The 23,690-nt window shown below is 42.9% G+C and overlaps 1 protein-coding gene across 1 annotated transcript in view; it reads right to left on the bottom strand.

Moving 5' to 3' along the window:
* The window catches only part of RERE (arginine-glutamic acid dipeptide repeats), a 169,728-nt gene that overhangs the window by 4,995 nt on the left and 141,043 nt on the right, over positions 1–23,690 (bottom strand). Inside the window, exons 11-17 of the mRNA XM_086625526.1 lie at positions 9,705–9,867; positions 7,386–7,478; positions 6,412–6,611; positions 5,278–5,439; positions 3,691–3,804; positions 1,385–2,769; positions 758–980 (exon numbers count right to left, since the gene is read on the bottom strand). Of these exons, the coding sequence (XP_086481652.1) occupies positions 758–980; positions 1,385–2,769; positions 3,691–3,804; positions 5,278–5,439; positions 6,412–6,611; positions 7,386–7,478; positions 9,705–9,867 (2,340 nt within the window). The remainder of the gene's footprint in view (positions 1–757; positions 981–1,384; positions 2,770–3,690; positions 3,805–5,277; positions 5,440–6,411; positions 6,612–7,385; positions 7,479–9,704; positions 9,868–23,690) is intronic.

Raw genomic sequence — 23,690 nt, 5'->3', positions numbered from 1 at the left:
CAGTTTACCCATGCAATTGCCCGAGGATCTCTATGCTCAAAACAAAGCCAAGTCCCCATACATGACATCTTTTAAAGGACAAATGCTATATCCTGACTTTTATAATCCTACAGAAACATATAGCTGTGATTCAGATCTCTGAAACACACCATGGAACAGGAAGACTGTAGCACCTTCTTTTTCAGCATCAATAATGTATTACCAACCTAACAATTCTGTGGACTAAGTAACCATTCCTTTCCGACAGGCCACAGAAAAATGGTTTAGTTGTATTGGCTCTTTATATCAAGACTGGAGTTTGGGTCTCCCCATAAAAAAAGAAATTTACAGGCCTTTAAGTTTACGTCAATTTTAAAAAGCCTTCAGATCTCCTTCTTCTAGCAGACCGCACTCCTGTGCCTGCACAGTACTACAAGGTACACAAAGGTATCCACTATACCTGCACAGAGTGCTTTTCTACTGCAAGTAAACATAAATACTTGGCCTCCTTATCCCCAGTTGCCTTGGCTCCCCCCACATCAGGAACAGACCAGGAGCAGAGACTCTCCATTTCCTTTAAAGAGAAGAAAGTCAGGCAGGCCAGGAGGTGCCCATTGCTGGCTGGCTTTCACTTAATACATAAGGCTCCCATATTCCCAAATACCTGACTGCACATGCATTAAAGTGCTTCTGGGGATTTGCATTCTGTTGTCACCATCCAGGTGAGATCCTACCACGCCAAATCCCTTACATGGCTCTTAGCTACAAATAAACCTACCGCAGCTCTTTCTGCTTCTCTTTCACGCTCCCGCTCCCTCTCTCTTTCCTTCTCTTTTTCCTTTTCTCTTTCTCTCTCTTCTCTGGCTTTCTGCTCTGCTTCTCTTTTGGCCTTTTCAATGGCCTCTTCTCTCTTCTTGGCCAGTTTTGATCCTGCCAGAGGCATGAAGTATAAGTCTGCTCTTGAGCATGAATTGTAGCCACGGTCCAAGTGCTTATAGAACCTGGAAGAAACAAAACAGAAAGAGTTTAGCCCTGGGAAAGATGCAAGAGTCTGGGATTTAAGAGCTGTATGTCCGAAAGAAAAAGTGTCACTCTACACTTCCACAATAGCACTACCAGCTTCTGAAAGCCACAAGAAAATTAATTATACCATATTACTCCACAGCCAAGTGGAGCATAAAACCTATCTCACAATTGCAAACTGTAATGCCCTGCCTGAATATGTGGGCTGAAACAGCACCTTTCCAGACAAACAGAGCAAAATCACACTAGAAAGAGAGGCTGATGAGATGCTCGTGTAAAATACACTCAGCTCCCATAGAAGCTCCTTTCTCAGCTTTTGAGAGTGCCCTGCTACACAGAAAACCAGAATGAATCAAGGAAGCACTGCTGACAACCTCCATACCTGGCTGACTGACTAGCATGACTTGGTGTATCCACCACAGTAGGTTCTGGTGATGGGCTTCTGGGTGGAGGGGGAGGACTTTCTGGTTCCTCAGCTTCATCTGGGACTTCTTCTTTGATTTGAATAGGTGGCAGTGTGCAGGCTGTCACCACTGGCACGTTTCCACTAGAAGCTGCTGATGTGGAGATGGAAGTCTGAAGTGGGATGCCAGGCACAGTGGGTGGCGTGGAAGTGGAGGGGCAAGAAGGAGGGGTGATGGAAGATGGGCCTCCTGGGACAAATGGATGCTGAGAAAAGGGGGGCTGGGAGGATACCTGATGGAGTCCAGATGGGGGGTGATTAGCAGGTGGGGGAAGACTCTGGCTCTGTGTCAGTACAGGAGGCTGGGCTTGTGAAGACTGCAGTGGTTGGCTTTGAGGCATCAGCTGCAAAGGAGGAGGGTGTGCAGAAGGAGGATGATGAGTTGAGAGGGAGCTCAGAGGTTTTAAAGCAGGTGGTGGAGGCAAGTTGGAGTTCATTGAGAATGGAGATGGGCCAGAGAGATGAGGAGGGTGCTTGTGAGATGGAGCAGTGGGGAGCTGAGGGATTGGGGTAGTAGGGGGAGGTTTGATGTGAGGCATGGCCATGGGTGCAGGGGGCAAGGGCTGCTCCCGTGGAGGCTGAGCCTGCTGCAGCGAGGTTGCAGCTGGCAGGACAGGCTGCGTCACCTGAACCTGGAGAGCGGAGTGAGAATGAGATGGTGCTTGTGTCTGAAGGGGAACCTGAGACTGAGATGACTGAGTGGGGAGGGAAAATGGCTGGGAAGGTACAGGATGAGGCAGGAGGGGCTGAGCCTGCAGGTTGTGAGGGGCTGGCTGGGCCTGACTGTGGAGCGGCGGCTGCGAGTGCGGCTGCGAAGAGGCCGGGGTCGGCTGGCTCTGCGACACGCTCAAGGGCTGCAGAGGTGGATGGGGCGATGGCAGCCTCTGCGGGTGCAACGCAGGGGCCTGCTGTATGTGAGAATGCGGCGGCGGCGGCGCAGGGGCCTGGGGCTGGCCGGAGGGCTGGGATGCTGACGGCGAGACCTGCGGTGGAGCTGGAGCAGCACTCGACGCTGCCGGCAGGGATGCTGGTAGCTGGGCTGATACAGGTGGCGTAGGAGGGGGAGCCTGGCCAGAACCACTCTGTGCCTGCAGCACCTGGGGCTGTGCCTGCAGCACTTGCTGTTGGGCAGAGGAATCCGAGTCACTCTCATTGTCTTGAGGGCTAGGGATGCTGGGCGATGTGCTCCGGTTGTCCTGGTCAATGTCCTTGGGATCACTGCTCCCTTCGTCATTGACACTGCGGCTGTCAGAGCTCTCGCCTTCGCCCTCGCCCTCCGAGGGAGAGTTTGGCCTGCTGATCTCCTGCAGGGAGAGCGGGAAGAATAACCACTGTGCATGAGAAAACCACACAAAGAACTTTACCAGCATGCCACAGGATGGAACCTATCACACATGCTGTGCAAACACAAGTGCAAGTACCACCCTTGAAACAGCACAGGTAACAAACATCCAAAGGGAGGGTGCAAAGACAACGGAGCCAGGCTCTTTAGTAGTGTCCACTGGCAACGGGCACAAACTGAAATACAGCAAGTTCTGCCTGAACATAATGAAACACTTTTTCACTATGAGGGACACCAAGCAATGGAATGGGTTGCCCAGAGAGGCTGCGGACTCTGTGAAATATCTTTGGAGATATTCAAAAGCCTTCTGGGCATAGTCCTGGGCAGTTGGCTCTAGGTGGCCCTGCTTGAGCAGAGGGGTTGGACTAGACTTCCAGGTCCCTTCCAACCACAACCGTTCCGTGATTCTGTAATATGGAAAGCTCAATGCCAAAATTTCCAAGTCCTGTGCACAGAGTGAACCTGGTCAGGTACATGGAGCTGAAAAGACATTCTGAAAGTATTTCAATGGAGCTTTGGTACCATTAAATTAACAGAACTCCAGTGGTGATCATCTAACTTGCCATAGAAGAGGAAAAAACAAATTTCAATTAAAAAAAAAATGGGGAGGAGAGGGTAGAAAACAATCCAGGTATACTCCTATATGGTTGATACTGATAGTGTAAAAAAAAAAAAAAAGAGAGACTTCTGGACTTAGCCCACATCATTCCACTGTTTTTCAACAGAAGGAATACATTTTAATATTGGTTGCTTTCCAGTCACAGAATAAGCTGCAATTTGCTGCAGCTTAAATTGATTTCATGTTTTTCGTTTACCGGGTTTCCACCTCCTCCCACCCTCAAACCATTCTCCTAAGAGAAAAACATTCCTCTGTGTGACTCACTTGAGTTTTGGATTTTTTGGCATTGGACCTGTCAGGTTCCTCTGTGTCAGAAGCTGCCTTTTCCCGCTGCCTCTTGGAGTTCTTGAGAGGAGAAGACACCTCTTCTTTTATCTTCTGCCACAAATGAAGCAGAACACAACAGTTACCAGTGGTGTAAATGCAAAAGTAAATTGAGCGTATGCCAGTGCTACCAAATTTAATAAAAATAAATGAATGGGGTTCCTATAGAGCAGAAGAACTGCTCAGAAGTTGAGATAGTCAGTATTTAACAACATTCCAATACCCATCTGTCCCTCTGTCCAATTACAAGTTGCAGGGGAATCTGCTCTGGAGTTGCTGGTGCATTTTGCCACTGCCAGGAGCAGCTCCCAGAAGACTTGTACCTACATGATGCTCTAGCCACTTCCTCTGGAGGTCAAATTTCAGCCAGAACCCAGAACACACTGCAATTTCACTTGTGCAGACAGAAACCCAAGGGGCAGCCTGCACACAGACCCTGCACGCATCTCTGACACAATCTAGTAGGAAAACGGAATATCGATTAAAGCATTCCTCATCATGCAGACGTGGTCTTGAGCTTTGAAAGTGAAGGAATACGTTAAACAAAGCAGTTGTCTTCAGCTGTGCAGAATCAAGTCCATCAGCAACCCATACCAGGCCAACCGGCCCAGTACACTCTTTAACAGAGACCAACACCAGTTGTTAACAGCGGAAGGAGCAAAGATTTCTGCAGTAGACAGGCACAGGATAAGCCTCTTTCTACTACATGAAAGTCTTGCTTTACTCCTGATATTTTGAGAGGGATATTTTTATATCCCCTCAAATATAGGGCTAACAGTGAGTAGCTATTACAAGATTACTACCTTCTTTCATGGCCTGAGGCAGCTTTATACATCACAATTACCTAACCTAACTTCAAATTTTACTAAGTTCTTAGTTCTATCATGCGAAAACTTGCTCCATACTCCAGTTTTGACTTGTTTTTCTTAAAAAATATTTATTTTTAACTTGCTACTTTTCGATTTACACTACTTAATGGCAAGCCTTCCCGCTTCATCTGGCTTTGCTTCTTCAGTACTCTCTTGGAAAGGCACTTAATTCATTTAAACAGACTAAACTGTCAGCTTGCTCTGAAAAATCAAGCAAATATTCATACCGCAAGACAGTAACAGAAGTAGTCTCAATTACTACATATTCACATTCCTTTGTAAATAAAGATTAAGTACTGCTTTAAAAAAAAAAAAAATCCCCTAAACTGTCTGCTTGTCTCAAACACAGCATTTCTGATCTGTATTACTTCCATGAGCCTAATGCTCACATTTGCATCCGAAATTGAAGGATTAATTTATCATGAGAGCAGTAAGGTTATGTGGGGGTACTTTAATGGTTTTTATCACTACACATCCTTACGTGCAGGAACAAAGCATCAGTCAGATGCACCATTAAATTTTTTGCTTATCCACAGAAGTAGGAATTTCTAGGTCACTGACAGATTCCCTGGCCTCCTAGAATCTGCATCTCATTTATCTGACTGAAGAAGCCTCAGGTTTCCAGTCCTAACACAAAAGAAGAATGGGAAAATTTTACCTTGGTAGACTTCTTCACTGAATCTGCTTTGCTGTCATTACTGGAGGTGCTGGCAGCGCTGGGAGAGTTGCGGCCACTGGAACGGACGTCTTCGTTAATAGGTGAGGCTCTACCATCAGGGCTGGCTGGCTGCTTTTTACGACCACTACGTAGTGTAGACATCTATTTGTTCAACAGAAACAAAAGTGTATCAAAGTCAGCAGTTGTCACACCTCTATTTTTTTCTGTCTTACGTCAGGGGCATGGATGGAGCATTCCTGCTAAGAGCTTGAAAAGTGAAAAAACAAGAGCATTTAACATTGTTACAATTTTCCCTTGAGAGCTAATCTGGACTTAAAAGTAAAAGGAGGCAAATCCTTAACTTGTCTACTCAAAAAACATTAAGTGCTGATTATTTTGTTTAGTAGTGTCTGCTAGAAATGACAACAGTAGAAAGATGTTCCAAAGCTGCTGCTGGTCACATGCTGAATTTTCTTCATAAAAAGCATGCACACACAACTGCGAGCGCACACACACAGCAAATGAGGCAGGAGAGGACCCACATGTTCCATTAAAAAAAAAGAGTCTACCTGTTGGCATTTAAGCACTCAAGACCAGTTTCTAAAACCAGTTTCAATATGCTCCTGCTATGCAATAAGGAATGACAGGAGAGTATATTTCAATAATTAATGCTGTTTCCCTCCCAGTTTGGCAGTTTTCTGGGTAACTGGCTACCATAAAAACAACAAAGCCAACCTTACCTGACAGTGTAGCCTCACAAGATTTTTAAAATCAATGGTCATATCATCATGATCAGAAAGATAGAAAGGGGGAGGGCAAGGAAAAGAAATATATCTGCTGCTTTCTATCAGCCAAAACCCAAAGCAAACATCAAATTAGAGCTGGTGTCAGAGTTAAAAACATGGAAATAACAAGTTTGACTAAAACTTGCAGAAGAGACATTCCAGCTCCTTTTTCCAAAGAAAGCTTCAGCCTCAGCAAACCTCACACTTGCGTACACAAATGCAGCAGCAAGCACACACCATGGCAAACAAGCAAGATGGAGAAAGCATCATTTTAGAAGTTTGACTACCTTTTTCCAGACACCACCTCCTCCTTATAGAAGAAGCTGCAATGCAAGAGTGTTAAGCCTACCGAGCCTCGACTCCGCCTTGTCCTCATGCTATGCTTTCCACTAAGTCCATCATCTTCCTCTTTGACAGGCTTAAACATAAAGGGTGGAGGGTCTACAGGCTTCTCAATGGGTGGCAGCTCTCCGTATTTTTTGAAGTGAATGCGACAATCAGTGCACAATAAAATGTTTTCTCGACCGCCGTGGTGCCAGTCCTTGGAGGCTTGGGACAGGAAAAGCAACAGCTTAGAAACACACAATGTACCAGACACTCAGCATGAGCACACTGTATTATTAAAAAAAGCACATGACAAGTAGAAAAGTAGCTGCTTTTCTACAGGTAACAAAGTTGGAGAAATTTCTGGAAAACTTCGTCCTGTTCCAGGCTTCATCTGTGTTCCAGTGCATATCTTTAATATTCAATTTACAAACTGTTTACTTAAGCAACTACAGCTTTGAAAACAAAGAAAGAAGCCTTATCTGCTCTACCTGGGAGGCAACAAGCAGCTATTATTCTCCAAAGCTATGGTTTCTTAACGTGACCTACGAACTTCTCATCTCCTTCTCTTCCCTATTTTGTAGCTCACACCTCCACGCCACGCATATGCCCAAATAGGGGACAATCTTCAGGAATACCTACAGGAATGGGGCTGCTGCAGAAGAGATTTGGCGCAGCATAAAGAAGTTCTGTGTGTGACAGTCACAGTTCAATATTGATTTGCTGTATCACAAATTGATTCTATAGATTATGGATTATGTAGATTTTTTGCCTGTATAAATGTCTACCTCTCAGGATTCTCCTTTGTCCCTGCAGTATTAATTTGCAATGGAAAAGCATGATTAACTCTACTAGGAATGCTGCATATTTTAGCTGATTCAACCCCACGGTTTTTTTTGAACAGCTGTACATGCACACAAACTGCTCTTGCTCGAATGAACCTGCATTAAACAGCAGAAGCAGGAAGGAGAGGAATACAGCAACGAATCAGGTGCATACTGGTTGTGAAGCAGTGACGACAGGCGTAGCCCTTCAGTTCCTGTTCGCTGTCCTCGCTGTCAAAGTCATCCTCACTGGCCGAACTCAAGTCCACTGAATAAGTAAAGAACAAGGGAAAAAGAGGAAAATGGAAAAGAAAAACTCAGCAGGATTTTCTATTTCCTCCTACTTGGCTAAAACAACCACTAATAATAATAATTCTCACATAAATTTTCTTACTTCCTACAACCACCTTGCCTTGGATGGTCATTATTTCCAATTTTGCAAACCAAGCAAGGCCAGACCTCATCAGTCTACAGACGGAAGGAAGATTCCAGGAACGTGTCAAATGATACAATTCACAGAACTTTTGATTCAAGTACATTGCACTTCTCCAATTAAATTGTTCTAATACTGTTCATGCTCAGTTAGAGAGGCTGTGTTCTAAAAGCATAATATTCAAGAGAAAGGAGGTTTATCTCTAGAACCTGGTCAAACTGAAAATCAAATATTCTATACCTAAATCCTACTTTACTAGATTCCATGGACAGATACTGTGGTGGCTTTTCTGGTTTTTATTTTGTTTCCAGACTTTATCTTCTAAACCAGATGGAGACTGCTGTTATGCTCTGTTAGGCAGTGGCTATATTTAACCCAAGGGCTAGATGGTTTTTTGTGGGTGGAAGAAACAATGCTTACATACAGTGTACTTGTTTGAAAAACATGTTGTGATTCTTTTGGATGAGAGGTACTACAAGGATACTACCAGCTTTCCAATCCTTACTGCAAGCCTCCTTAAGAGTTTTAACCCGTGGCAAACTTAAATTTCGAGAATGTCACATTTTGAAGTAGTAGATAATATGGAAAAGGTCATTTTCCTTTGAGGCAAGCAGCATACAGCAAACTAGTCGATTACAAGGCTCTGAGCTAAAAAGCACCATATCAAAACCACTGAAAATGTGCAGACATGACAAAAACTGTATCTTACCTCATCTTCTGAAACAACTCAGGAGTAAATCCTTTCTTATTGAGAGCACTGCATTTTTCTAGCACCACCACCATAAATTCACAACATAACAGGTCTATAATTTGCCACAAACAGAAAGCCCTATGGCTTCTTTTGTTCACATCTTTAATTAGAACAGAACTCCTTCACACAAGAATACTGTTTTTCTAAAGGTTCCAAGAGGATATTGTGTAATACATGCAGGTTATAGAGAGGGAGGGATTCTACAGTACTTGCCATTTTGTCCATCATTGACTCATTACCCTTCACATTAACACAGGATCCCATTTAATAACAGCAGCCGCTTGCACTACCGTAACTTCTACATTAATTCTTGCAAGTGTTTAAACCCTGACTGCAAAATTGACACCAGGCTAGAACTTCCTTTCTCTCACTGAATTGATTTTTATTCCCATCCTGCAGTCGGATCCATATGGACGGGTCCTTCCAGCCACATGCCCTTTGAAGCGCTGAGTATCTTGGATCAAGCTGTAGTCAGGATCCTCACTTGTTGTGCACACAGAAATCAGCAATAAGTCCTACCAATTTCAGCAAGGAGAAGCTGATAGCCTTTTCTTACTACCTCACTAATACTCTCTCCAGAATTCTCTGTCCTGCCTGTTCACCACATCCTCTACCTCCCCCACATGAATAAGTCTGCCAATTTCTGCCTTCCAGATAGTCCCTTTTCTTTAGAGGGCATGTGAAATGTGCTGGGTTTAGTCAATAGAAAGAGTTAAAACTCACAGGATAACATAAGCCTTTTACATAAGGATAAAAGTTTGTATTTCCATATGGATATTACTAATGACAACCCTTTGCAATGCAGTATATTTCACTGGTTTGGGTAATTGTTCTTTGTTTAGACACTTCTGCTTCAGTTAAGGCTGAAGTTCTACGATGCATTAACGTACAACAGTGCTGGCTGCAGCACACAGTCTGAGACCAAGCAGAAGGTATGGGTCACCAAGTAGGGATGAAAGAGACTTCCTTCCAAAGGGATGATGGACTTCCTTCTTTCTGCATTTTTTAATTCCCATTACTGTAACAAGCTTGGAGAAAACAGAACAGAAAACCAAGCAAAAAGTAGAGAAATTCAGTACCAGGGCAACGTTTCCATCCTTATAGGATGCTTTTGTGTGTAAGAACTGCAGAAAGCACTTGGTGATCAAAGACGCCTACCACATTCCAGCATAATGGCACAGGAACAGGAGAGGGCAACTGCCTGAACTCCGTTTCTTTGCTTCATTCACTTGAAGGTACAGCACCATTACATTACTGTTGCTCCCTGCATCTAAACAAAGATAAATGCATTGCTTTTAGCTTCCACTTACAGAATTCACTGGAGGGGGGCCTGGAGGGTGTGTTGACTGGAGTGGAAGCAGTTCGAGTTTTAATTCTCCGAAACACAGCCTGCCTTCGATGCCTACGGTGGGCTCGAGAACTTGCTGCTTCAGGGGTTTTCTTCCAATAGTAATAGAAGGTGATTAGTTCTCCCTGCAAATAAGAAGGAGTATGTTAGAGGGGCATGCAAATCTGACTCATCAGCTTTTTCCCTCCCTTTTGCTCTCTGTATGCGTTCACACGTATTTTTGTAGGAAGCTTCATGATATATTTCAGCCAGACAAAAGAATTCTTTAGATAAGACAGAAAAAAATCCTCATCATTTTTTGTTTGCCTTTGCAGGGGAGGAACAGAAGTAAGTAAATTCCTTCTCATTCCTCTCCTCCTCCAGTAGAGGAGAAAAGAGGTTGGGCAGTAGGCACCCAGCCTCCACCGGGATGCTGCCAGCAACTCGGAAGAGGGTGCCCTTGCCTTGCTGTCAGCGTCCTGCAGACACCCCTGCACAGCATCCGGAGAGGTACCGCCTTTCAGTCAGCTGTCAGAACAAATAACTGATAACTGCTAAGAATTCTCTGATGTTCACACGAAGAATAAGGATTGACTCAAACAGATACTGCCACTTCATCAACCTACATTCTGTGTACAGATATTTTAAAATACTCCTGTTTGAGAAGCTGAAAGTTAGAATAAAAACGCGTTCAACAAGAAGTCTATAACCAGAACTCAACCCTACTACAGTAAACCATGTTTTAATTTGAATATATATGCCCACATCTAAATTAATTAAGCAGTTAAAAGAGCACACCTAGAGAAATGAGTGATCATTTCACAGAGTAATGAATCTGGCTTACATTCAAAAACTGCAGCAGCTGCCATTCAAAGTAGCGGATGTAACGCCGAACGAAAGAACAGCATGTGGTTTTAATCTCTTTTCTCTTACTTTGAAACCCCATCATTTCCTGGCGACTTGTCTGCCTCTAAGGTAAAAGGTGTTGTTTCTTTCAAGTTGCAAGAGAAAAACGGTGAAGTTCTAACCAGCCCCTTGAAAAATCAACATCAGAACAAACATACCTGAATTGCCCACAAAATGCAGTTCAAAGAAACCCTTTTTATGTGATCAAATAACCTAACCTCAGCCTGCTCCCTCTGTGGGGAAATCCTGCAGCCTGTACTCGGGGCAGATCACTCAAATTAACGCTAATAAAGACACACCCTTAATCCAAACTCTCCCAAGGGCCTCAAACAAGCAATTACAGCCATAACCAACATCTGTACCACTGGAACACTTGAAAGACAAAAGGAGGATGTTCTAGATATTAACTGCTAACATTTAAGGCACTTAAAGAATTTTACCAATGCTTAATTTAAAAATAGAAACACCAGAAAAAGACCACAATCACAACTTCGATTTCTGGCAACAGGCAGAACAGATGCATTTTTAATCTGCACTGCTACAGACTGGGATCGATGCTACTGACCTCCAGCACAGACCTGGACAATATTCATGCCAAACTGTATTCAGAGTGATACTTGGTGAGCCAGAGGAAGACAAAATTGTCACCTACAAGTGTCAATTCTGAAGGACAAAAACCCTACTAAAAAAAAAAAAAAAAAAAATGTATAACCCTTTCCTGAAAAGAATCGAAAACTAAAATGGGTGCACTCAAGCTACGCCAGATCTGGGAAGCACAAAGTTCTGACACCCAGCACCCGGCTCTGCTACTGTATCTTCAACTGGGCGGGTTTGCATTAGAAATAACGTTTTTCTCGGAGTCCATCAGGTGGGCTCAAAGTCCATCTGGCACAACTGTTTGTCAAACTGAGGACACCACCTGTGCCAGGAGGCAGGCGAAGCTCTGCAGAAAAGCTTATGCAATGTTTTTCAGAGACAGAAAGTCTCTTGCAAATGAAACCGGCCACGTTTTACCTATAAATTCATTTATATCAAATCTGAGGTGTCAGCCACAAGGAGCAAGTCAGTAAATCCCATGTCTTTATGTCAGTGAATTAATGTGTCCTCTGACACACAGCATCAGCAGAGTGCAAACCAATCTGTTTTCCTCCCATCATAAAATAGGAAACGGGAACCTATTTGAGCTCTATTTACACATCGCAAACCCATCAGGTCCCAAGGGAAGTTTAACCACTAACACATGTACTACATCATAAACCTAACTTTAAAAAAAGAAATGGTGTCTATTCATAAAAAAGACTAACTTCATGATCATAATGCTTTTTTTTCTGCGACTCTCCCAAAACTGCAGTCACAACTGCATTCAGACAAAGATGAAATAGACATTTATTCGACAACTAGTTTTATCCCGTCTATGAAATGTGGATATATTGAGGACTAGAGAATATCCTGTACTTCACATTCATCGTCAGACGGCACAGCGACATGACTCAGTAAATGACTCAACTGTCTGACAAAGATGGAGAAGTGAAAGTCAGAGAGGAAGCACACGCAGAGAATGTTAATGTTGAACACATACACACAGGTTAGACACGTACTACATCGAAAAAATTCCATGCCAGATCTTGTTAGCTGCCTGGCTATCCAATATTATATTGTCTACCTAAGGGATTAAATGCTGGAGTGGAGTGAGCCTGGAAGGATTAGAAACAGCATACTGGTGACTGCACGGGTGGCAGAGCTTCAGCACAAAGGAGTTAAGTCGGGAAAGCTTTGGTTCTCCAAACAGGGAGTAAAAACAGCTTCCAGCTTCACTGCAAGTGAAGTCAAATGAACTTTAATCAAACATGCATAGTGCGCGCTGCCGAAACCCATCGCACATAAATTCAGGGAACAAAAGCTGTTGCAGAAATCAATAGCCTACTGAAACATTAACACAGGCAAGCATTGATCAAAAGGCCCTTTTACAAAAGGCAGCCTTGCAAATTAGCTGCTGTTTTTGCTTGCAAGCAAACAGAAAGGCATAAAGGCTGCTGACATGAATGGCCTGTAATGATCATTTTGTTCCTGGCCATCTCACCTCACCACAAGGTCTCACAGTCAACACATCCTACATCTCTGCGCTCTAATTGCGAACAGCAGGACGAACAGAGGCAGTCTGGTGCTTGTTCACTGGGGGGGCTGAGAGCAGCTGCTCTGAATCTGATTTTCTGGGTAGCAGGTCTGCACCCATGGGACTAGTCCTAACCCAACCACCTGCAAATATATTGGATGTCTCTTTTGAAGTTTGTTTGTGCCAGGAACTGGATATTGCTAACAATATATGCAATAAAATCACGCGAGATAAAGAGGACTGAACTGCTCTTCGTTGCATCAGTATACTTATTCAACTTAAGAGTGACATCCACCTCATTTCCAAACTTCAGAGGTAAATTAAGGAAGGGGCAAGACCATAAAGGCAACTACAACTTGCAGTGAGGTTTCTGGCTGATGGTGGAAGAGAAACTCAAGGATTGCAAGCCAATTTCAGGGAGGGCTGAACCTGCTCCTTGAAACAGTGACCTTGTTCATCACTTTCTAATCCAGTTTAGTAGTCTGAAGTGCACAGACCATCCAAAGTTAGGAAGAGACCCTCCATCTGCTTCTGTTGCCCTCTTCTCTTCCCTGCACCCAGTAACGTGCTCCTGTTTAATCAAGCTCTGGGACCACCAATAAAACCGACTTTAACAACCACTGCAAAGCCTCACAAAGAAAAGATAAACTTCAGCAATGCATGGCCCAGCTTGTCACCATTTTGAATGTGAAGTAGCAAATTTTTATATGGCTGCACATACATGGATGACCCATAAAGCATATGCAAATGAGAAACATTGAGTGTTCAATGAAGCAGTCCCTCATAGCACATACAAAACCATTCTTCAGCAAAGCTCCTGGTCTAATGAATCAGAGCAGTTGTAACATTCCAGATGTTTGCTGATAATATAGCCAGTATCTCGAGGCAACTGTCCAGCAGGAAGGGTTTCCATGTTCAAGTTGTTGCTTCTTTCACAAAAACTGTTAATGGGCTGCCTCCTGTCCCCAAAATCCAACTCATCTCTCAGAATCCCAGACACTGATGTTGCTAACAATTGTCCATTTGTATCACTTGCCAATAAATCCATTATATTAGAAGAAAAGTCTCAATAAAATGACCCACATGTCTATTCCAACATCACCCCTCAAATGAGCAGCTATGATTCCTGTACTGTGCCACATCAAAGAAAGATGCTGTTACTACCCTCCCAGATCAACTCCATCAACGAACAGCTTTTCCCATCAGCGTGGGGAGAAGATTCATTTCTCTCCCAATCTGTTTAGTTGTTCACAGTAACAGCCTCACCTCTACTTGATACAATGCCACCTCCCTTTTCTGCAAACACAACCCCATTTGTCTACGTTAACATCGGATTAACTGTCCCAAGCGACTTATCAAACACACATAAAGCAAAATGAGAAGCATTGTCCAGGCTTTTAACGCCACCTTTCCTCGAGAACATCTACTTTCCCATTACTGAAGTTTCACGAGACAGAGGGGGATACGTTCTGCACTAAAAACTACCATTCAGCTTTCATCAATTTTGACACACATCCAGAGCTCACAACTCCAATCTCTCACCTTCTCCTGCCAAGGCCGTTTCACCCCATGTTGTAGGTGCACAGAAAAAAGTCATGCTTCACATCTCCTTTTAGCTCTGTTGTAGGAATTATTTTTAAAGAGAAAGAAACAGTTCAGATCCACTCCTGCAGGAGCACGCAGCAGTGAGACTTTCTGCACGACTCAGTGCTGGAGACTGAGCTGGCACAAGAGCCTTTGAGTGCCCACAGCCCACATCCCCCCTAACCCACCTCTCCTGCTTGCACTGCACAGGCCATCTGCAGTTATTAGGAGATTACTTCCTCAGCATGTGGCATCTCTTACCTCTCCCACCCTTTTCGCCCACTCCTCTCACCCATATTTTTCTGTAGCTCAGCGAAGCTCTCCAAGCCACATCACAAAACACCAGCACAAGCCTTACCAATTCTTCCATACCCTTAACAAACTACCATGAGCCCAGTACGTGGTGCATGCCCTGGCTTCTCACTTATCAGTAATTTTCAAATGTAAAATACACAACACAAGCTGTGCCTCATGTTTGTGTTTAGTCTTGCCTTAGGTAAACAAAGGATTAACAGTGTGTATGCATTTCTGGATTTGAGAGGTTCTGACAGCCCTGCTGCAGCAGACACTGCTCCTATGGAAGCCAATCACACAAACACATCAACTTACCTTCAAGTATCTGTTATGGTATAACAGAGTGAGCAAACATAATAATTGCTGTTTAATTTCCCTAGAGCCTAGCTCTGCCAGGGGGGAAAAAAAGGAAAAATCATAGGGGAGAGGAATAGCTTTACAGTCATTAAACAGAAAAGGTAGATGACAACTCTCTCCAACAGCTATAAACCAGTCATGGCAGACCGGAGGGGAACAGATTGTCCAGCTGTGGTCTTAATGAATTCACAATCTTTCTGGAATGCATCAAGATTTTATTAAGTCAACTCAATTTAGCTAATGTTCCCTATTACTTTTAACAGTCTTGGTTACAATGCCTGCATGCCAAGGGGCATACCAAGAAAAGGGACTACACACAGACAGTTGGACATAACGGGAGCTTTACAGTACACACCTCCAGTACAGACCAGCGTGTTGCTGTCTGTCATCTCCAGGCTGCTTCCTGAAACTTCACACAACAACCCAGAATATTGCCATACACCAACGCCGCTGGGCAAAACGTATCAGTCCCTTCTATCGTGCACATCCCCGTACTCAGAAGTTGCTAATGCAAGAGGCACAAACATGCAAACAGGACACCAGTCACGCAACAATCCTCCCATCTCCTGAACAGCACAGCCTACCACACCACGGTAGATGGGGGACAGGAGTGCAGAGCATTGCATGGCTATTTCTTGTTATAAGCCTACATCCAGATAGAGAAAATTCCAAACTCTTGGTCTAAACAAGTGAAAGTATTGCAAAAAATGCAGCAGGGAAGAGGAAGAACAGCTGTGTGCAGCTCAGAAGAGTTCAGCCTAGGCATTTTTACCATTTTAAGCTTGGCCTGCATGCCTCTGCCAACTATGACAAATAGGTTTGCATATGCTCTAATTAAGCAATAAGTCTGGGCAGCTTGCTCAGTAGCACTGATTAATGTCCACCTTGGGTGTGCAGGAATACTGCACAATCTAAAACATTACTGAATTTAAGAGAGGCTTTTAGAAACCAAGCAATATTTTACTGACGCTACAAAAAAATCACATTAAAAATCGTGGGATGCTCTCTAAGGAATATCCCACAGGTGTCTCGGTTCTCTAGCATATTTTCAAAGTACAGTCATTTTATCTATCAGTTCCTCCAGTCATTTATTATCTTCTGGACATCAATATAGCCTTCTCTTCCCGGTCTCTGCTAAGGGCTGTGCCTACAATTTTAGGAGAAAACTGCCTGTCTAATACTCCGTTTCCTTGTTTTGCAAACAGCAAGGTAAGCTAGTTGGTTTCTTTTTTTTTTTTTTTTTTGAAACTCCTGGCAAAACAGGCTGGCCAAGTAGGACTCAAAAGAGCAGACAGGAAATATAGACAGCACATAAGAAACTCCAGCTATCTCCTTGGGGTTTTTTTACGCTGTCACTTCACCCCCAATACGGGAACAGTCACAGAATTTCTTGGGAATCCAGCCAAGGCTCCATCTGTATTTTCTGGATTTCATTTTTTTTTGAGAAAAAATACATGCAATCAGACACAGCTTTGTCCTTTCTAATGGTTTCTGCTAAATGAGCACTGGTACTCTGTTTAGTCCTCTATAGGCCAGAGGAATAGTGAGCTTCTATCTCCTACAAATTACATTTTTGTTTAGATTGCTGACGTAGGCCTGTGATACAACAGGTCATTAGAGAATTGTGTCACTCCTGATAATGCTGAAACAAGTTTGGAACCTGAGGATTTCACTCCAAAAGTTCCTCAAGCAGTGAAGAGTCTGAAATAATTTAATTTTTACGTTACCTAAGCACACAGATTACTTTTCTAATTCTCCCAAGAGAATACGTTTGTCCTTCCTCACAAATAATTAAGAAAAAAAATATCAATGTAACAGGTAGAGCAATCTAAACCCATCTCTTAAAACAAAATTGTGCATGGGAACTGGAAGTGTCAACAGACAGAATCAGTAGCAGAAGAGAGGCAGTGAACAGGGACTGTGAAGTGGGAAGAAAAAGGAAAGAAATATCCAACACAGGATGTAAATAATCCCTCATTTGAAACAAACGTTTATCTGCAGTAACACAGTAACATTCAACCATTGTGTAGCAACTTCCATTTGATGACAAAGTCAATGAAGTATTTACAAATTTAGTCTCTGCACTTCCTTTTGCGTGCAGAAACAAAGAAGATTTATAAATTGGCCAAGATCAATCCTGCATGAGAAGTACAACAGCACTGATTAACCTCAAACAGCTCCACCAGTCAGAGTCAGGATCTAAAATTCCTTCCTAATTCTAAACCAGGCCTATTGGATAGGCTTATCCATCCTTACCAAGCACAGTACTGCTCCTCAACAGTTCAGCTTTCCTTCTGCCCTCAGTACAAGCTGCTTTTTCCTTCGGTTGGATATTTCTTGTTTCATTCCTACCACTTGATCGTACGGTTTCAGCAAACCACGGAGAAATCTAAATGGACTGTCCACAGCCTGAAAAACACGCCAATATCATGTATCTGTACCACATCTAACTCACCATTTTCATGTGGTTCCTCTTTGCTGACCTCTTCCAGTGTTTGTAATTAAGGTTGCATGTACTGGCAGGAAATAATTAGCATTTTATGGAACTCACCCTTACTATCTGTTCTATGTGAACTTTTCTTTTTTTTTTTTTCTCTTTTTCATTTTTAGGGATTTAAGTACCAGCTTTAACAGTTCTGCAAAAACAAATGCATAGCAAGCTAGTGTATTGTTTTAAGCCTCAGCCACAGTTAAAAGATTCTGACCCTCTCTCCAGCTGTATATCATGCCAGAATGAAAAGAAAGCTTTTGTAATTAAGGCTTCTTCCTCCAGAGACTCCTCTTTGTTAATCAACAGAGTTCCTAATCCCCATAGGAACTCACAGACTGTTGGCTGCATCCATTATTAATTATTAAAGCCTATCTTTAATAGCGTCAGCTGTAATTCTCCAGGACTCTGCATCCACTGCCAGTGTCACCAGGTACGCCCCACAGAGATCTCTGGCGCTTGATCAATTAAGAGATTATCAACACAGTGAAAGAGTTAAGAACCTGCTTGCCTTACACACATTTGCCAAGGATTTATTATCCACTCAGCTCCCCTTCGTAACTTACATTATCAAAATCTCTGAGGTTAGAAATCCTGATTTACTTGACCACTTTTAACTCCAATCGTTTAACTTCTTTTTTCCTCTCCTCTCCTAAACTTACTCTTCCCACGCACCCCTACCAGCCTCTGCTCAGACACAGCTGCCCAATCTGCAGCATAGGGGGGTTTCCCATTCCAGCAGAGCTCCGTTCTTCAGTACTGATGGGATGTTTTCACCTGGCACAGAGTACAACCCACTTCATGCAAACACAGCCTGGAGAACGTAGTTTAGCCCCTGTGGAGCCATGGCACCTATCTTCCAGTTGAGACTCAGGCTGGCATAGCTGCAGGTTCCTTCCAGCCAACTCACTGTTCAACTTCCATTTGTTCTCCCCAGCAAATGCAAATATTCAGCCTTTTCCCTTTTCCCTTACATCTCAATGCCCACAGCACGACCCCTAACAAAACGCTCCTGGGCCAGGTGAATTAAGAGCACCACAGTTCTGAAGAAGAGAGATTAAATGCTTTTGCAAAGATGGGAGCAAGTCCCTATTTTCTTGAGCCAGCTATTCTTTCGTTTCATTTTACAACCCACATCAAAGCGCCGGGATTCACAGCTGTTTCATGCAACATCTTTCACTGCCAGCCTCTTGTTAACTACAAGTTCTCAATATTGGAGCTCACACATCAGGACAAAAAGGAGAGTGGGATAAATACCCAGATAAATTAAATGCAAGGTATTCAGAAAAGTGTTCAGAGCAGAGCTCACCATAGCCTGCACTGGGTCATGTCTTTCCCTCTTCACATATGCTTTTCCATCAATTCTGTTGACACCAAAAATTTAGCAACACAATACAAGGGATAGGATTTTCTCAATGAAGGTGCCAAACACTGATACATCATCCCTTTAACTTTCTTTTTGTATCAGCTCAATAATTTTCTTTGTTGCATATTGCTAGAGTTCAGGTGTGGGGAAAAAAACCCCACATTTTAATGCTACTGGCTACATCACAATGATATCTTTCTGAATGCCTGTAATACATCACATTTTCACTATTTAAAGCAAAGATATCAGTGGTGGCTCATGTGGGTGTGTATATGAAAGAAGCAAGCCATAAAGCAGTTAAAACTACCACACTCCATCCCGTAAACATTTTTCTATTTATCTGCCTTTCATTACATGCACAATCTTATTATCTCTGCACAGCCTCAAAGCGACAGCCGTCAGGGTCACCCTATAAAATATACATCAGCAATGTTACATTTAATGACCGGAGCGAGAAGAAAAATGAAAGATGGGAGGAGTGGAATACCGCAGGATGTTTTAAAGGGATCATCAGTTATATCCATGCATTTCCTGAGGTGATAATTGAATGACAGTGGCTGGGGGAAATCCATTTTTGAGCTTGGGAAAGGACTGTTATGAAAAAAATGTTTTTGTACTGGCAGCATGTAATGGCTGCCAGAAAATGAAAAGGGTTCCTTTAACCACAGCAGTTCCTCTATTTTATGGATTTTATATAGGGGCTGAAAATTGTATCAAGTACAATCAGCTATTCAAACCAAGAAAAAAAATATCGACAGACTTCGGTAATTTCATCTTCAACTAGACTACTTTCTGTCGTGGTTTGCATGTCAAGTTTAATTAATTTAAATGAAAGACTCATTTGTGTATGTGCAAGCGTGTGCAGAAAGTGACATTCCAAATATAAGGACAGCAGCATTTTCTACTTTCATAATTTCGTTTAAACAAAGTATTAAAAATTTAATTCTACTATTCAGCAGGGAACTTAATCCTCCTGCATTTCAGTAAGGTATACATATGCTAATTTGTGTTCCAATTCTGCACAAGCGAAATTAGGCTTGTAATTATTAAAAAAGTTTTACGACTTCAAAAATATTTTTTATTATTGCATGATGATAATTCTACAAATACAACCAAACTATATTTACCAAGACATTTCCCATGTTATAATTGTTAGCTTTATTTGTTCTGTTAGTTGACTACTTCACAGCAATAACGCAAGCTGGTATTTAAAACAAACCACTTCCAGTTAATTGTCACTTCGAATCAATACCCTGCATTACTGCAACACTCCACTGGATGCCTCAGGCTCCCGGGAATGACACTGACACACAACTGAAGGGACGACAGAAAACACTGACTTTGAGCTCATCACAACTAGAAAGGTTCTCCCTCACTAGAATATTGGGGAGGGGCAATAAAATAACCTCCACGCAGCCACACTCCTCATTAGCTGAACAGACAACCACTACGCAGCTCAGCAAATTCCCCTTCTGTTCAGCTGGAAATTTACACAGTGATTAGACGATGACATTTTACCCATCTGAAAAGAAAATTTCAAATGGTGAAGTGCTTCCATCTTGCAACGCAAGTACCTGAGAAGACACTGGATCCAGTCTGTAACATTTAACAACAGTTTCCAGCTATCTTTCAGGCTCCAGTTCAAAAGTCATCCATTAGACCATGAGTGGGCAAGGGTCTCAGGTCAAACAGACTACATTATTCAACACTTCTGGGGCACCCTGGAGGGCCTGGAAAAAACCTCCCATCCCCAAGTCACTGCAGCTTCTCTGTAATGGTCAAACGTGTAAACCCTACGACATTTTACGGGCCACCGAAAAGTGTCTGTTAATTACAGCTGGCACTTCTGTTTGTTCCCTCATATCAAACTGCCCCAGGCCTTGCCCAGGTTAAGTTAGGATATACCATATTACCCCGTTTCAAACCAGATCTGATTCTTGCCATTTTCTATTATTGGAAGCTGATGTCATTCTCAGTAGGAGTTCACTCCCATGATGTCAGATAGGGTTTTTTGTCTCCCCTGTTCCTTTGGAGACCGGGGTTTTGCCTCTAGATTACTTGCGCTGTGCTCCGCAAGTAGCCCCATTTCTTTCCTGGGCAGAGAGTGGTCACCAAGAAGATACATACCACAAAACAGGAAACAAAACCCACTCAAACAAATAAGCAAATGGAAATTCTGAAAGTTTGATCAGATTTTCCTGTTCTAATAGGGCAAGAAGAGCTGAAAGGTAAGGAGTTAGCCATTTGTTTCTTGGATGTCACATTCTGTAACTGCTTTTATTTAAATACAGAAATAAGAATTGAAGGTTCATTCAGTTCTGAGACAATCACCAGCAACGCAACTTTGCCACCAGCAGCACCGTTTCAGACTGCTGATGTGCCTGCACACTGACCTGCATTCCACATTTCAATGTAACAGATGTTTTAGCTTTTCCAAACACATCTGTGATGAATCACACACGTATATTTGACAAGCCAGGCTTTGTTATCTTGCCTGACACACAGCTTCCTCCCTTTGCAGCTCATGACCTACAGGGGAGCTGTTGAGTTTTAAGAGTTTATAATTAAAGTTACGTTAAAAACCAACAGCATTCAGAAAACACTGAATTTTACACAGGAGGAAAACTTCGTAAAATAATTCTCGCTACTAATGAGGAAAGTGAAGACGCAATCACCTGGAAACAAAAATTTTCCATCTTCTTTTTATTGCAGCTATACTCAAAATCCTCAGAACTGTTTATTTCAAGATGAAAACTATCAAAACCTCCGATTCCATGCTGAAGACAGCTAGCATTTGACCTCTTAATAAAAATCTCTATCACAGGATGTCCAACACCTGAACGAGCCAGATGGTGGAAGAAAGCCATCCATTTTACACCTGGAAAGTATCAAATAAACTACAAACCACCAGGTTTATCGCTGAAAACCTCGTTCACACACCACACAGACACAGGTTTAAGGCGGAGGGGTTCCTGCTCTACTGTCAGCCTGAGTTATGGACAAAGCAGCAAACTGGCAAACAAAAACTCTGACAGACATCCCTGCCATTAAGCCTTGACTTCAAACAGACTTAGCTTCTCTCAGATCTGATCCCTGAACAGCTGTTTTCCTTTTACTGCTCTCCAAGAACATTTCTCTAAACCAGTAGATTTTCTAGATTAAGTGTGGAGGGCTGACGGGTACTTAAGTGTTTTCCTGTTTATCAGGGCAATACATGAAAAGAGGAAAACTGAAGCAGGACATCAAGCAACCCTCCCACCCCCAAACCACAACAGAACTGCCACGTAAGCTACTTATCCCTCAGTTATTGTTGCTTCCCTCCAGTCTCAAATTCTTTCTGTCAGGAAAAAATCCATAGCAAGCAAAACTGAACTAAAAGACAATGGCAAGAGTTGTAAAGCAGTATTAGAAAGACCAATTCATTGTAGCTTACTATAATACTTATACAGTGGGCTCAAAAGTGAAAGAAATTGCTAATTCTTTACAGTTCTGTTCTGTCCTGGTGTTTCCAGCAAGCATTAATCCTAGCTACTCCCTTGGAAAGTGAATTTGATCCCCACTTCACAATTAGGAATAAGAAAAAAAAAAAACACAACAGTAATTTGGGGCATGACTTAGGGCCCTGAGTTACGAGGTCTTGCAAGTCATACTATCTGTCTGCTGCCATTAATCCTGTCCTCCCTGTACACGGCCCACAGCCACAGCAGGGGTGTCAGGACAGGCAATACAGCTGCTGCAGCTAATTTTACTAAGTGTGCTAACTTAAAATGTCATTGATTTCAGTTTACACTGTTAATTGCAATGAAACAGTGGGCTCATTTTTACCTTTCTGTCATGTCCATTACAGGGATGCTCACCTCTGACAGAAGAACCATGCAAGCAGGAGAGAAAAGTAGTATAATGGAATGATGAAGTGTTTTTCGTCAACCCAAAAATCAACTGCCACTCAGAACCAGAGATCTCAGAGGCAAGAGGAAAACCCAAGAGCTCCAATTCTCATCGCTCGGCAAGCTAACTTTCTAATAGGTATTTCTCCCAAGGTGGACAGATTTCAGATTCTGACCACTGGATGACATAAAGCAGCTGCAGCGTTAGAAAGGGCATCTTCATCCCTCTGGCTCTGCACAGCACCCATCACACAGAATTGTAGCTCTGTGCGCCGCTCTCCACCAGGGAGACAGAAGAGCCATTAAAGCAAAAGGGCAGTATGGGCAAAAGAACAAATAGCTACAGACCTTATGAGCTTTAATATGAAATTTGATCCGTTCATGAAAGGCAGCTGAGAGATGGTTGCCTGTGACAACAGAACTTCGATTCTGCAGTGCCCCCAGGCCTGTTCTGTATTGGCCCTGCATTCTTACGCCAGGGGGAAAAGAAGTGCAGACCCCAGGAAACCAGTTGAGCAAGGGCACTGACCTTACACAGCCACTTACGGAGTGTTTTCCTTAAAACAGTCTGACAAGCTCATTCTAGAGCTGCCTTTCTACTTCCCTGAAACACTTCTATGTTTCACTTTACTACCCAAGAAAAGCTCAAGCTGAGGTTGAGACAGTTTCTGGTAAAAACGAATAAAACATTTTTACCCAGCCAGTAATCTTCTCAAATTTAAGATGAAGGCAAGACTGCTTCATTGTACTGCTTTTATTAGATATGCAAAATCATATAACCAATTCCTCTGAACGACACTTGACAGCTCTCACCACACCACGCTTAGCCCAGACTGGCACTCTCGCCCACTCCATCGCACAGACCTGTTTCTCATCACCAGTTCACAAACACTGAAGAGTCTCATTCCAGTTGCATCAATAAGAGCTCAGTAATTCTTTACTATTACAGTGAGACTATGCCAATATGCCTTGGA

Source organism: Tauraco erythrolophus, chromosome 23 (assembly GCF_009769465.1).
Source record: "Tauraco erythrolophus isolate bTauEry1 chromosome 23, bTauEry1.pri, whole genome shotgun sequence".
Taxonomy (NCBI): Eukaryota; Metazoa; Chordata; class Aves; order Musophagiformes; family Musophagidae; genus Tauraco; species Tauraco erythrolophus.
This window is presented reverse-complemented; position numbering and strand designations above follow the sequence as displayed.